The sequence below is a fragment of the Scyliorhinus canicula genome, chromosome 5 (assembly GCF_902713615.1).
Source record: "Scyliorhinus canicula chromosome 5, sScyCan1.1, whole genome shotgun sequence".
Classification (NCBI taxonomy): domain Eukaryota; kingdom Metazoa; phylum Chordata; class Chondrichthyes; order Carcharhiniformes; family Scyliorhinidae; genus Scyliorhinus; species Scyliorhinus canicula.
The window spans coordinates 13824366-13837221 of NC_052150.1; the positions used below are offsets into that span (position 1 = coordinate 13824366).

Consider the following 12856-nt stretch of genomic DNA (forward strand, 5'->3'; position numbering starts at 1 on the left):
TTCACAGCACCAGGGACCAGGGTTCGATTCCTGCCTAGGGTCGCTGTCTGTGCGGAGCCTGCACGTTCTCCCAGTGTCTGCGTGGGTTCCCTCCGGGCGCTCCGGTTTCCTCCCACACGCCCCGAAAGACATGCTGTTAGGTGAATTGGACATTCTGAATTCTCCCTCTGTGTACCCGAACAGGTGCCGGAGTGTGGCGACTAGGGGCTTTTCACAGTAACTTCATTGCATAGTTAGCGTAAACCTACTTGTGACGCTAATCGATTGGCGCACTGCATAGTAGTCCCAACATGACCTGCCAAGAAAGCAGATTGACTTCATGATCTGTCACACCGAACGCCCCCTCGCCGAACCCCCTTATTGGCCATGGCTCGGCAGTTACCAGTCTTGCCTCGAGTGGGTTCAAGTGCCACTCAATTCTCGGGCTGGAACACAAAATTCAAGGCGACCCTCCCCGCAGTGCTGAGGGAGTTCTGCAGTGCCGGACGCTCCCCTCTTTCTGACGGCCCTTTCAGCAAAAGATGCCATGGGACTATTTTGAAGAATGGCGGTGCCCTGGCCAATCTTTATCCTCAATCAACATCACAAAAAGGAGGATTATCTGGTTATTATCACACACGCTGACTGCAGGAGCTAGCTGTGCGCAAATTGGCTACTGCGTTTTCTACATCACATCTGTGATTACTTTTCAAAGAAAATGTACTTTCATTGGTTATAAACACCTTCGGTGTGCCGTGGGGGCTGTGGAAGGCGCTATATAAATGCAAGTCCTTCTTCCCCCGTGACCGTGATGCAATTTGAGGGGCCGTGGTTTGCGAAAGGCGTTGGACACCAAGTTATTTCTCAAAGGATTCAGAAAATGACACATTACCACCGTGCCCTGCAGAGGGGCTGGTTTAGCACAGTGGGCTAGATAGCTGACCTGTAATGCAGACCAAGGCAGCAGCGAGAGTTCAATTCCCGTCCCGGCCTCCCCGAGCAGGCGCCGGAATGTGGCGACTAGGGGCTTTTCACAGCAACTTCACTGAAGCCTACTTGCGACAATCAGCAATTATTATTATTGCCAAAATAACCTAGTTTAAAGTCAGTGAAAGACAGGTGGCGGTTGTTGCAACTTGCGCATCAGTTGGAAGTTAATCACATCGGGATGATGGTAGTGGGGTGGGGGGTGGTCACCATGAGATATGGAGGCGCTGGTGCAAGCGAGTCATCGAAGTGATGGGAGAGACAGAAATGATGAGCAGATGGTCTCTGGTCAGATGAACTGTCTGGGATGCGAGCAAAACGCCACGTGAATTCCCAAGGTGCCAAAGCAGGAAGCAAACAGAGATGAACTTGATCAGCAGACCAAGTTGGGAAGCAGGCACATTGTCCGGTAAGCGAGGATAGAATTGGGAAAGTGCAGACTGCAACAGTTTCAATGCAGTTTCGGTTTGAGAGACTGAAAAAGGGGAATAAAAACGCGCATGCAGCAGCGTCTACTGCGAAGGCACCGATGAGGCACCGGTGAAGGACAGCGAGCCGAGGGAAGCATTTCGAGGCAGGCAGTTCAAATCCCCGAGCGTGCTCTTCATTGAGAATTAGGTGACTCAAATATTTAGATTGGTAAATCAATCGAATTGACTGGCGACCGTATCAGTGTCAAGTCTGAACCTCTCTCGTATTTCTCCCCTGCAGGGAGTTCCTGATCTCATTTATGAGTGACGAGGGAGCACAGCATGTCTGAAACTGAAACTAGAACAAACTTTTCACAAGCCTGCCAGCAGCTGACAGGAGATAATTGTCTTGGAGCTTTTGAATTCATTCACAGGAGGTGGCAGTCGCTGGGCATCACTGAGCTAGGCCAGCATTTATTACTCATCCCCCAATTGCCCCCAAGAATGTGGTGTTGAGCCGCCTTCTTAAACCGCTGCGGTCCATCTGGGGTAGGTACACCCACCGCGCTGTTAGGGAGTGAGTTCCAGGATTACAAAAACGGCAATAAAGAACAGGGTTCTCCGTTTGGGAGACTACGCTCCACCACACGGTGCAGGACTGCACCTGCTGGGAGTACAAATCAGGAAGCGATTCCCAATCCCAAATTTCTGCATGGCGGGGATTCGCTAGGGAATCATTTTGAGCGGGTGGCCTAATAGCGAGGTCCCGTGGCTGCCACCTGTAGCGCATCCAGCACCCCCCCCCCCGGACCCCCAAAGCGCTGGGATGTTCTGGGTCACCCCCTGTCCACCTCTATCCCAGTACGGACCCCCTTCATCTCCCTTCATGGTTGAGTAATTTTGAAGTGGACAGCTGTGATCCCATTTTCTCCTCGCCACTGGTTTCTCCGCCACATTGGGAACCCCGGTGCAGCGCGAAACAGAGAACCCAGCCCAAATTTCCGAGTCAGGAAGACGTGTGGCTTGGCGGGGAACTTGCAGGTGGTGGTGTTCCCAGGCATCTGCTGCCCTTGTCCTTCTAGATGGTAGAGGTGGCAGGTTTGGAAGGTCCCGTCAAAGGACCCATGGTAAACTGCTGCAATGCATCTTGTAAATGGTACACACGGCTGCGACTCTGCATTGGTGGTGGAGGGAGTGAATGTTGAAGATGGAGGGCTGGTGCCAATCAAGTGGGTTACTTTGTCCTGGATGGTATTCAGCTTGTTGAGCATTGCTGGAGCTGCACTCACCCAGGCAATTGGGGAGAATTGCATCACACCCCGAACTCGTCCCTTTTGGTGGTGGACAAGCTCTTTGGGGAGTCGGTTATCTGGTCAACGGTCTTGTCTACAAAACAATGCAAGGGTCGGCACACACAAATGGGGATTAAATCATAATTGATGTTGTTTAATTTTAAAAGTTGAAAGACTCAAAGAAAAGCATCTTTATTTGAAAAAAATATTGCAGGCCACTTTCCATAACATTTGTATGTGTTAAAAGTTATGTTCTCCAGTTTGCTTTGTCACAATTCCTGTTGATGTTATGATAGGACGGGAAGATCCCAGAATGGAGCCCTGGCTCAAAAGATCTCGGGCAAGGTCCTCCGTTTCTGAGGCGAAATGCAGGCGTGAACGAAGAATCTGCAATTTCCTGTTCACGACAGGAAAACGGCACAAACCCCTCACCGATTCTGGTACTGGTGAGGGGCTAGAACCGGCGCCGTGTGAAACGCCCATGGAACGCGCTGAAAACGGGCAGAGAGTGGCCAGGTCCCGGGCCGCGCATGCGCAGGCCGACAACCTGCACCGGTCGCACCATAAAACATGGCGCCTGCCATTCTGGAACCCTAACCCTGCAACCGTGATCTTACAGCCAAACCCCACAGCCCTAGTAGAAGCCCCCCCCCGGCCAGCGGCACAGATCCCGGACGAGTGTGGCCGTGCCGTCGGGAAATCTGCTTGATGGGGGCAGAGCATCGCAAGTGGGGATGACACGTCAATGGCGTTGAAACGGCACGCAGCACAATGACGGCGGTTTGGAGGGGGTGTAGCACAGTGGACCGATGTCAAACCGCGCTGGCCCCGATTCCGGCGTCGAAATCCATTCTCCGCCCGATCGCCGATCACCACTACGGAGAATCCAGTCGCATATTATTTGTAAAACATGGAGGAACAGAGTCAGAGGACCACTAATTAGTAAACATGAAAAGTTGTGTTATTATGCAATACTCCTGTACTCTCCCCCCCCACCCACCTCTGCTTAACAAATACACACCGATTTTAAGATTAACACAGATTGTAAAGTACATTTTAAGTTACAATAGCCCCATTAACACAAAGCCCCTTTTAAGTGCACAGATTGACTGTGGTTAAATATGCCTTAGCCCCCTCTTGTTGGAACTGAACCAACCCTCACACATACAAATACCTTTGCCAACATGTATCTCACTATAGGTTTTATCCTTCCAGGCACAGAAACATTCAATTAAACACACTTAAAACTATACCTTATTTTTGTTTATGAATACAAATGCAAATCCTTTAAAAATATATCTTTATTTTCCAGACAAATTACACATAGGAACATAGGAATTGGGAGAAGTAGGCCATTCAGCCCTTCGAGCCTGCTCCACCATTCAATCAGATCATGGCTGATCTCCTCCTGGTCTCAAATCCACTTCCCTACACCTGTTGCTCTTATCCCTTTAACTCATTTTTTAAATCAAAAATATGTCTATCCCTTTCTTGAAACTGTTTAATGACTCAGATTCCACCGCACTTTGGGTTAGTGAGTTCCACAAATTCGCCACCCTCTGCGAGAAGTAGTTACTCCTCATCTCAGTTCTAAATCTACCTACTCGCAACCTATACCCATGACCTCTCGTTCCAGATTTCCCCACAAAGGGGAACATTTGGTCTACCTTTATCAAACCAGTTTAGTATTTTATACACCTCAATCAGATCCCCTTGCATCCTTCTAAACTCCAGCGAGTACAAGCCCAGACTGTTTAATCTCTCCACATATGTCAACCTATTCATTCCCAAAAATCAATCTGATGAACCTCCTCTGAACTGCCTTCAATGCCACCACATCCTTCCTCGAAAGGAGGAGATCAAAACTGGACCAGATATGATCTCACTAACACCCTATATAATTGCAACAGCACCTCTGTACTTTTTATACTCCATTCCTTTTGCAATAAATGCAAACATTCCATTTGCCTTTTTAATTACATGTTGTACCTGCATACAGACTTTCTGCGATTTAGGAACAGACACCCAGATCCCACTGCCCAGATACACTTTGAATCTGCTTTCCAATTCGATAATAGATTGCCCTTTTATTTTTTTTCGACCAAAATGGATAACCTCACACCCATCTACATTAAATTCCATCTGCCAAATTTTGGCCCAATCTCCTAGCCTATCTATATCCGTCTGTAAAATCTTTATTTCCTCCTTGCTGCCTGCTTTCCTACCTATTTCAGTATCATCCTCAAATGTTGCTACATTACACTGTCCCTGCTTGCAGATCACTTATATCACATGGTGAATTTGAGCTGCATATCGCTACAATCGGAATTCATGACCATCTTTAATATTATCATTGGGAGCAATTATAGAAACACAAAACCTTTGAAAGGTCCATGTGGGTTGAGCTATAGTTTTAATACTTTCAGAATCTCGTGACTTTGAGGCATGGTTATTTTACACATGGACACCGCGGGTAGATTTCCGTGACTAGTCCACGTGGGTGGTAATACAGACAGAACTGAGAGACCCTCAACATACATCAACAAGAGGATATGTTCCATGATTATCCAGTGGCATTGGTTACACTTCCTCCTTAAGCTTCAGATACACCGCAAAAGGCAAGCGAGGCAATTCAATAGCTTTTCATTAAACGGAGACCAACATCATAAAAGGATGTTTCAGTACAATAGCTACAATCATGCAAATCACATTTAAGATGCATATGGAGGTACCGATGTATACATTCGGAGGAGAAGTAGGTCATTTAGGTCTTCGCCCCTGCTCTGCCACTTGATTCAATCATGGATAATCTGATTCTGCCTTTAATTCTACTTTCCGGTCTACACCCCCACGTCTCGGACGCACTTAGATTCCCAATTGACAAATGAGTCCAACTCAGCCGTACAAATATTCAATGACTCAGCCTCCACTGCTCTCTGGGGAAGAGAATTCCACAGACTAATGACTCAGAAATAGTTTTAAAATAAGGGCTCTCCTATTTAAGATGAAGATGAGGAGAACCTGTGGCCGCACAAGAGAAAACATCCTCTAGCACGCACCCGGTCAATTCCTCTCCATGTCTTGTATGTTTCAATAAGATCACCTATTGATCTGCTCATCTCCAGAATAGATACAGCGCTAACCTATCCAATCTTTCCTCATGAAACAACCCCTCCCTCCCAAGGATCAATTGAGTGAACCTTCCCTGAATAACTTCTATTGCAAATACATCCTATATTGGGGCCCAAACTGGACACTGGACTCCACATGGTGGTCTTGCCAAAGTCTTGTACAGCTGCAGTAAAGCTTCCCTATTTTTCTATTTCATCCCCCTTGCAATAAACCATTTACCTCCCCATCACTCACCAGTGCCTGAATACTAGCTTTTGCTGTTCATGCACTTGAACATCCTGATCCCTCTGTACCACAAGAGTTCTACAATCTCTCTCTATTCAAATAGTGCACTGTTTTTCCATTCTTCCTGCCCAAGTGGACAAGCTCACATTTGCCCACATTATATACTCCCATCTGCCAGATGTTTTTGCCCACTCACTTCGCCTGTCTACATCCCTTTGCAGACCCCTTATGTGCTCTCCACAACTTACTTTCCTAACTGATTATCAAATTTAGCAACAATACATTCAGTATTCCACAACAGTTACTGGTCTCTAGGCCCTTCAGTTGTTGATATTCGAAAAACTATGTTGATCAGAACCCAATGGGAAAAATTGCGGTTTGGGCCAGAATTCTTACTCCCAAGTTTTTAAACAGGTGTTCCATTTGAAGGTATGCAAGACCAGTTTGGACCGGTGTTATGACTCCCCATTTTTTACTGCCTTTTCCTTCTGGGAATTGTAAAAGCTATCGAAAGCAGCAGGGACTTGTATCTGTGAAGCAATTGCAACAATACACCTTGGCACAAAATAAGATCACAAGACATAGGAGCAGAAGTTGGGCCATTCCGCCCATCGAGTCTGCTCCGCCATTTAATGAGATCATGGCTGATCTGATAATCCTCAACTCCACTTTCCTGCCTTATCTCCACAACCCTCGATTCCCTGACTGATTAAAAATCTGTCTGTCTCAGCCTTGAACACATTTAACGGCCCAGCCTCTACAAAGCTTGGCGGTAAAGAATTCCACAGATTCACTTTAAATGGGTGACCCCTGAATCTGAAATTATGCCCTCTGGTGCTACACTCTCCTTCAAGAGGAAACATCCTTTCAGCATCTGGCAAGCACCCGGAGAATATGATAAGTCACAGTAAAGTCACCTCTTGTTCTTCCAAACTCCAACGAGCACAGGCCCAATCTACTCAACCTCTCCTCATCGTTTCCCCGCCCCCCCCCCCCCCCCCCCCCCCCCCCATACCCAGGATCAGCCTAGTGGACCTTCTCTAGACTGCCTCCAATGCCAGTATATCTTTCCCTCAAATAAGGGGACCAAAACTGTTCACAGTATTCCAGATGTGGTTTAACTAGTACCTTGTATAGTTTTAGCAAGACTTCCCTATTTTGATACTCTATCCCCTTTGAAATAAAGGCCAACATTCCATTTGCCTTCCCAATTAACTTCTGAACTTGCACGCTAGCTTGTTCTGATTTATGCATGAAGACCCCCATATCCCTCTGTGCTGCAGCTTTCTGCCGTCTTTCTCCATTTAAAATAATATTCAGCTCCAAATGCAGTTGATAAGGAAGTCACAAAAAAGCAATGCATGCAACTGCTTTCTGCATACAAGCTCCCGTCTTTATTACGCAGGATCTTGCAGTTTAAACAACTTCCCAATGAAATAGAACCTGCTGCTGAAATCCGATTTACTCCTCAATCCATTGAGTGTGTTTCAGAACGTGCAGTGCTCGTTTGGAGCAGCAAAGTCCTCCCGCGCAGCCTCCTGGCCTCATTTTGCAAACTAGGTCATGAATCCCAAACAATAAACTCACCCAAACGCAAAAAATTTTTTAAAAAACAAGCAGCACTTGCAAAGGCCAGCGCCTACCTCAGTCGTTCCTGCTCCTTTTTCCGTAGGTCAAAATCCCTCTGGACAACCTGCAGCACATGTTCGGCTTCGTCATCCGTCAAACCAGACAAGTCAAGCTTTTTCCCCATGCTTTCTCCGAAATGTGCTTCAGCACCCAAAAGGACCACCTAAGCCAGAAGAGGAGAAATGCGTTAGTGCTTTGATCGATCCTTCTGCAAGACTGGCACATTAACAGGGATCAGACTTCCTCATTTACGAATCTACTCTCGCTTGGAGAACTCGCAAAACAAAACCTTCATAATAATTCCTGGAAATTATAAAAGATTGAGCTCATCCCAGGCAAACATGGTGCTCAATTAGATTTACAGCCTTCTGGACTCGATATGACTGTCCCTGCTTCTTTCTCAGACAGCGGCTGCTGGTAACGATTCTGCTGTTGCCATTCGCACCTCCTCTAGGCCCGCCTTTCTTTCCAGAGTCTGTCACACAAAGATATAGGGCGGGGTTTACCGAGCAACCTGCCGGGAGTGTGTTTTTCAGCAGCAGAGGCGGCCTGCTGGTGGGACTTTCTGGTCCCATCGCTGGTAACAAGATTTTCCACTGCCCGCACCCCCTCATCGCCGGGGGAACCCATGCCCCGTCGATGTGACCGGAAAATCCCGCTAACGTGAACAGCCGGTAAATCCCACCCACAGACTGAAAAAAAGCCCAATCCCCGAATTCACAAAACTCAAACTGTGTGTAAATAATTGAGGATTCAATGAACTCAACCTGACATCGCATGGTCAAAGGCCTCTAATCCAAAATGCTGAGTGCAGGTGACCTTCCATTTGAATTATGTAAATTAAGGAGGCCTGCATTTTACAATTATACAATATCCTCAGGAGTTCTGAGAAGGTGAAACAACAAAAGGTTTATTGAGGCAAACTAAAGCAAGGGCCACAATGCTGCTTACAGCACACAAGTCCCAGCGGGGCCACCGATAGAGCCGGTCCCAATTAGGGCCGGCTTTTACCTACCTGGCTCAAGGGCTCCAGCTGCTAGGCCTCCGCCCCTCAGCGGGGGAGCCCGTACTCCAGCAGCCCCACCGGGAGATCAATTGGGTCATTCCCGTGGGTCTGGTGGGGGATATTACAAATTATTTATGCGCTTCAAGTGATCATATATTGAGAAATGCTTTTAATATTTTATACTTTGTTATTTTAACGATTCTCTATAGCTACGAATGAAGACGAATTGCCTGGAGGGCAGCCAGCAGTGGGCCGGGGTGGAGCTGGGGGACACTTCCTACCAGTGTAAGACGGCCTCCCTGCCCACATGTGCAGCTGAAGAACATCCCTGCGGAGATATTCCGCTGGCCTGGCTGCCGAATCGGTCCTTTTGAAACATTTAGGCTTTAAAAAGGATAACAAGGGCAGCACCTCCATGTTGAAGCACCCGCTCAGATACTTACCCACTGCTGCAGTCAGGTGCTTCTTGGAAGCTAGAAAATCTCTGAATGGGTCTGCAGCTCAGAGAACCCACCTGCCACCCTTCATTTGGGCAGGGAGCCCAGCTGCCGTCTTGGCAACTCGGCGGACGCCACATGAAAATGGTAAAACAAAGTGATACTTCCCCTTGGGGTGGCGCCCAAAACATTTCATAGAATAATTGAATTTACAGTGCAGAAGGTGGCCATTCGGCCCATTGAGTCTGCACTGGCCCTTGGAGAGAGCACCCGACATAAGCCCACACTTCCACCCAATCCCCATAACCCAGTAACCCCACCTTTTTAGACACAAGTACAATTTATCATGGCCAATCCACCCAACTCTGCACATCTTTGGACTGTGGGAGGAAATCGGACCACCTGAAGGAAACCCACGCACACACGGGGAGAACGTGCAGACTCCACACAGACAGTGACCCAACCGGGAATTGAGCCTGGAACCCTGGAGCTGTGAAGCAATAATGCTAACCACTGTGCTATCGTGCTGCCCAAAGGAACTGCATTGTAAAACTCTATTTAATAACTTAGACAAGTTATTTTTGGAAGAGGAAACTATGATTTTCATTCTGAGAGGATGGGTTTCAGCTTCTGCTTGCATCCCAGTATTCAGTCAGAACGGAAGTAGAGTGAATGATACGACACAATATAAAATGATTGCAATTTGCGTTGCTTTGTTCGCTCCCTGGCAGTGCCTGGCGGGAAAAACAGATATGTGCAGTTTGGGGAAGGTCACCTCCTCAATACACTCCCCACCATCCGACATATACGTCACCTCCTCAATACACTCTGCACCATCCGACATACACGTCACCTCCTCAATACACTCTGCACCATCCGACATATACGTCACCTCCTCAATACATTCCCCACCATCCGACATATACGTCACCTCCCCAATACACTCTGCACCATCCGACATATACGTCACCTCCCCAATACACTCTGCACCATCCGACATATACGGCACCTCCTCAATACACTCCCCACCATCCGACATATACGTCACCTCCTCAATACACTCCCCACCATCCGACATATACGTCACCTCCTCAATACATTCCCCACCATCCGACATATACGTCACCTCCCCAATACACTCTGCACCATCCGACATATACGGCACCTCCTCAATACACTCCCCACCATCCGACATACACGTCACCTCCACAATACACTCTGCACCATCCGACATATACGTCACCTCCTCAATACATTCCCCACCATCCGACATATACGTCACCTCCTCAATACACTCCCCACCATCCGACATATACGTCACCTCCTCAATACACTCTGCACCATCCGGCATATACGGCACCTCCTCAATACACACTGCACCATCCGACATATACGTCACCTCCTCAATACACTCTGCACCATCCGACATATACGTCACCTCCCCAATACACTCTGCACCATCCGGCATATACGTCACCTCCCCAATACACTCTGCACCATCCGACATATACGGCACCTCCTCAATACACTCTGCACCATCCGGCATATACGTCACCTCCTCAATACACTGCACCATCCGACATATACGTCACCTCCTCAATACACTCTGCACCATCCGACATATACGTCACCTCCTCAATACATTCCCCACCATCCGACATACACGTCACCTCCCCAATACACTCTGCACCATCCGACATATACGGCACCTCCTCAATACACTCCCCACCATCCGACATATACGTCACCTCCTCAATACACTCTGCACCATCCGACATATACGTCACCTCCTCAATACATTCCCCACCATCCGACATATACGTCACCTCCTCAATACACTCTGCACCATCCGACATATACGTCACCTCCTCAATACATTCCCCACCATCCGACATATATGTCACCTCCCCAATACACTCCCCACCATCCGACATATACGTCACCTCCCCAATACACTCCCCACCATCCGACATACACGTCACCTCCCCAATACACTCTGCACCATCCGGCATATACGTCACCTCCCCAATACACTCTGCACCATCCGGCATATACGTCACCTCCTCAATACACTCCCCACCATCCGACATATACGTCACCTCCCCAATACACTCTGCACCATCCGACATATACGTCACCTCCTCAATACACTCTGCACCATCCGACATATACGTCACCTCCTCAATACACTGCACCATCCGACATAAACGTCACCTCCCCAATACACTCTGCACCATCCGACTTTTTTTTTTATAAATTTAGATTACCCAATTATTTTTTCCAATTAAGGGGCACTTTAGCGTGGCCAATCCACCTACTCTGCACATTTTTGGGTTTTGGGGGCGAAACCCACGCAGACACGGGGAGAACGTGCAAACTCCACACGGACAGTGACCCAGAGCCGGGATCGAACCTGGGACCTCAGCGCCGTGAGGCGGTTGTGCTAACCACTAGGCCACCGTGCTGCCCTTGCACCATCCGGCATATACGGCACCTCCCCAATACACTCTGCACCATCCGACATATACGTCACCTCCTCAATACACTCTGCACCATCCGACATATACGTCACCTCCTCAATACACTCTGCACCATCCGACATACACGGCACCTCCTCAATACATTCCCCACCATCCGACATACACGTCACCTCCTCAATACACTCTGCACCATCCGACATATACGTCACCTCCTCAATACACTCTGCACCATCCGACATACACGGCACCTCCTCAATACATTCCCCACCATCCGACATACACGTCACCTCCCCAATACACTCTGCACCATCCGACATACACGGCACCTCCTCAATACATTCCCCACCATCCGACATACACGTCACCTCCCCAATACACTCTGCACCATCCGACATATACGTCACCTCCCCAATACACTCTGCACCATCCGGCATATACGTCACCTCCTCAATACACTCTGCACCATCCGACATATACGTCACCTCCTCAATACACTCTGCACCATCCGACATATACGTCACCTCCTCAATACACACTGCACCATCCGACATATACGTCACCTCCCCAATACACTCTGCACCATCCGACATATACGTCACCTCCTCAATACACTCCCCACCATCCGACATATACGTCACCTCCTCAATACACTCCCCACCATCCGACATATACGTCACCTCCTCAATACACTCCCCACCATCCGACATATACGTCACCTCCTCAATACACTCCCCACCATCCGACATACACGTCACCTCCTCAATACACTCCCCACCATCCGACATATACGTCACCTCCTCAATACATTCCCCACCATCCGACATATACGTCACCTCCTCAATACACTCCCCACCATCCGACATATACGTCACCTCCTCAATACATTCCCCACCATCCGACATATACGTCACCTCCCCAATACACTCCGCACCATCCGACATATACGTCACCTCCCCAATACACTCCCCACCATCCGACATATACGGCACCTCCTCAATACACTCCCCACCATCCGACATATACGTCACCTCCCCAATACACTCCCCACCATCCGACATATACGGCACCTCCTCAAAAGAACTTAAAATTCGACGCTTCTAATTATTCTTTCATTAGATATTTAGCAATTTCACCTTCAGTTAATGTGTTTTGACCAGAGGTGTTCAACTGACTGTCCTGTTAATTACCAGAGTTGCAGCACAACTGGAAGGGAAATCTTTAGTTGAAAAGTGAATTTGGTCATTATTGGCCAACATTACGGAGTCCTGGCTTACTCAAG

The 12856-nt window shown here is 48.1% G+C and overlaps 1 protein-coding gene across 1 annotated transcript in view; it reads right to left on the reverse strand.

Moving 5' to 3' along the window:
* Positions 1-12856, reverse strand: part of LOC119965580 (myosin VIIA and Rab interacting protein) — a 415287-nt gene that overhangs the window by 360311 nt on the left and 42120 nt on the right. The window contains 1 exon segment of the mRNA XM_038796372.1: positions 7669-7817. Within this exon segment, the coding sequence (XP_038652300.1) occupies positions 7669-7778 (110 nt within the window). The 5' untranslated portion in view covers positions 7779-7817.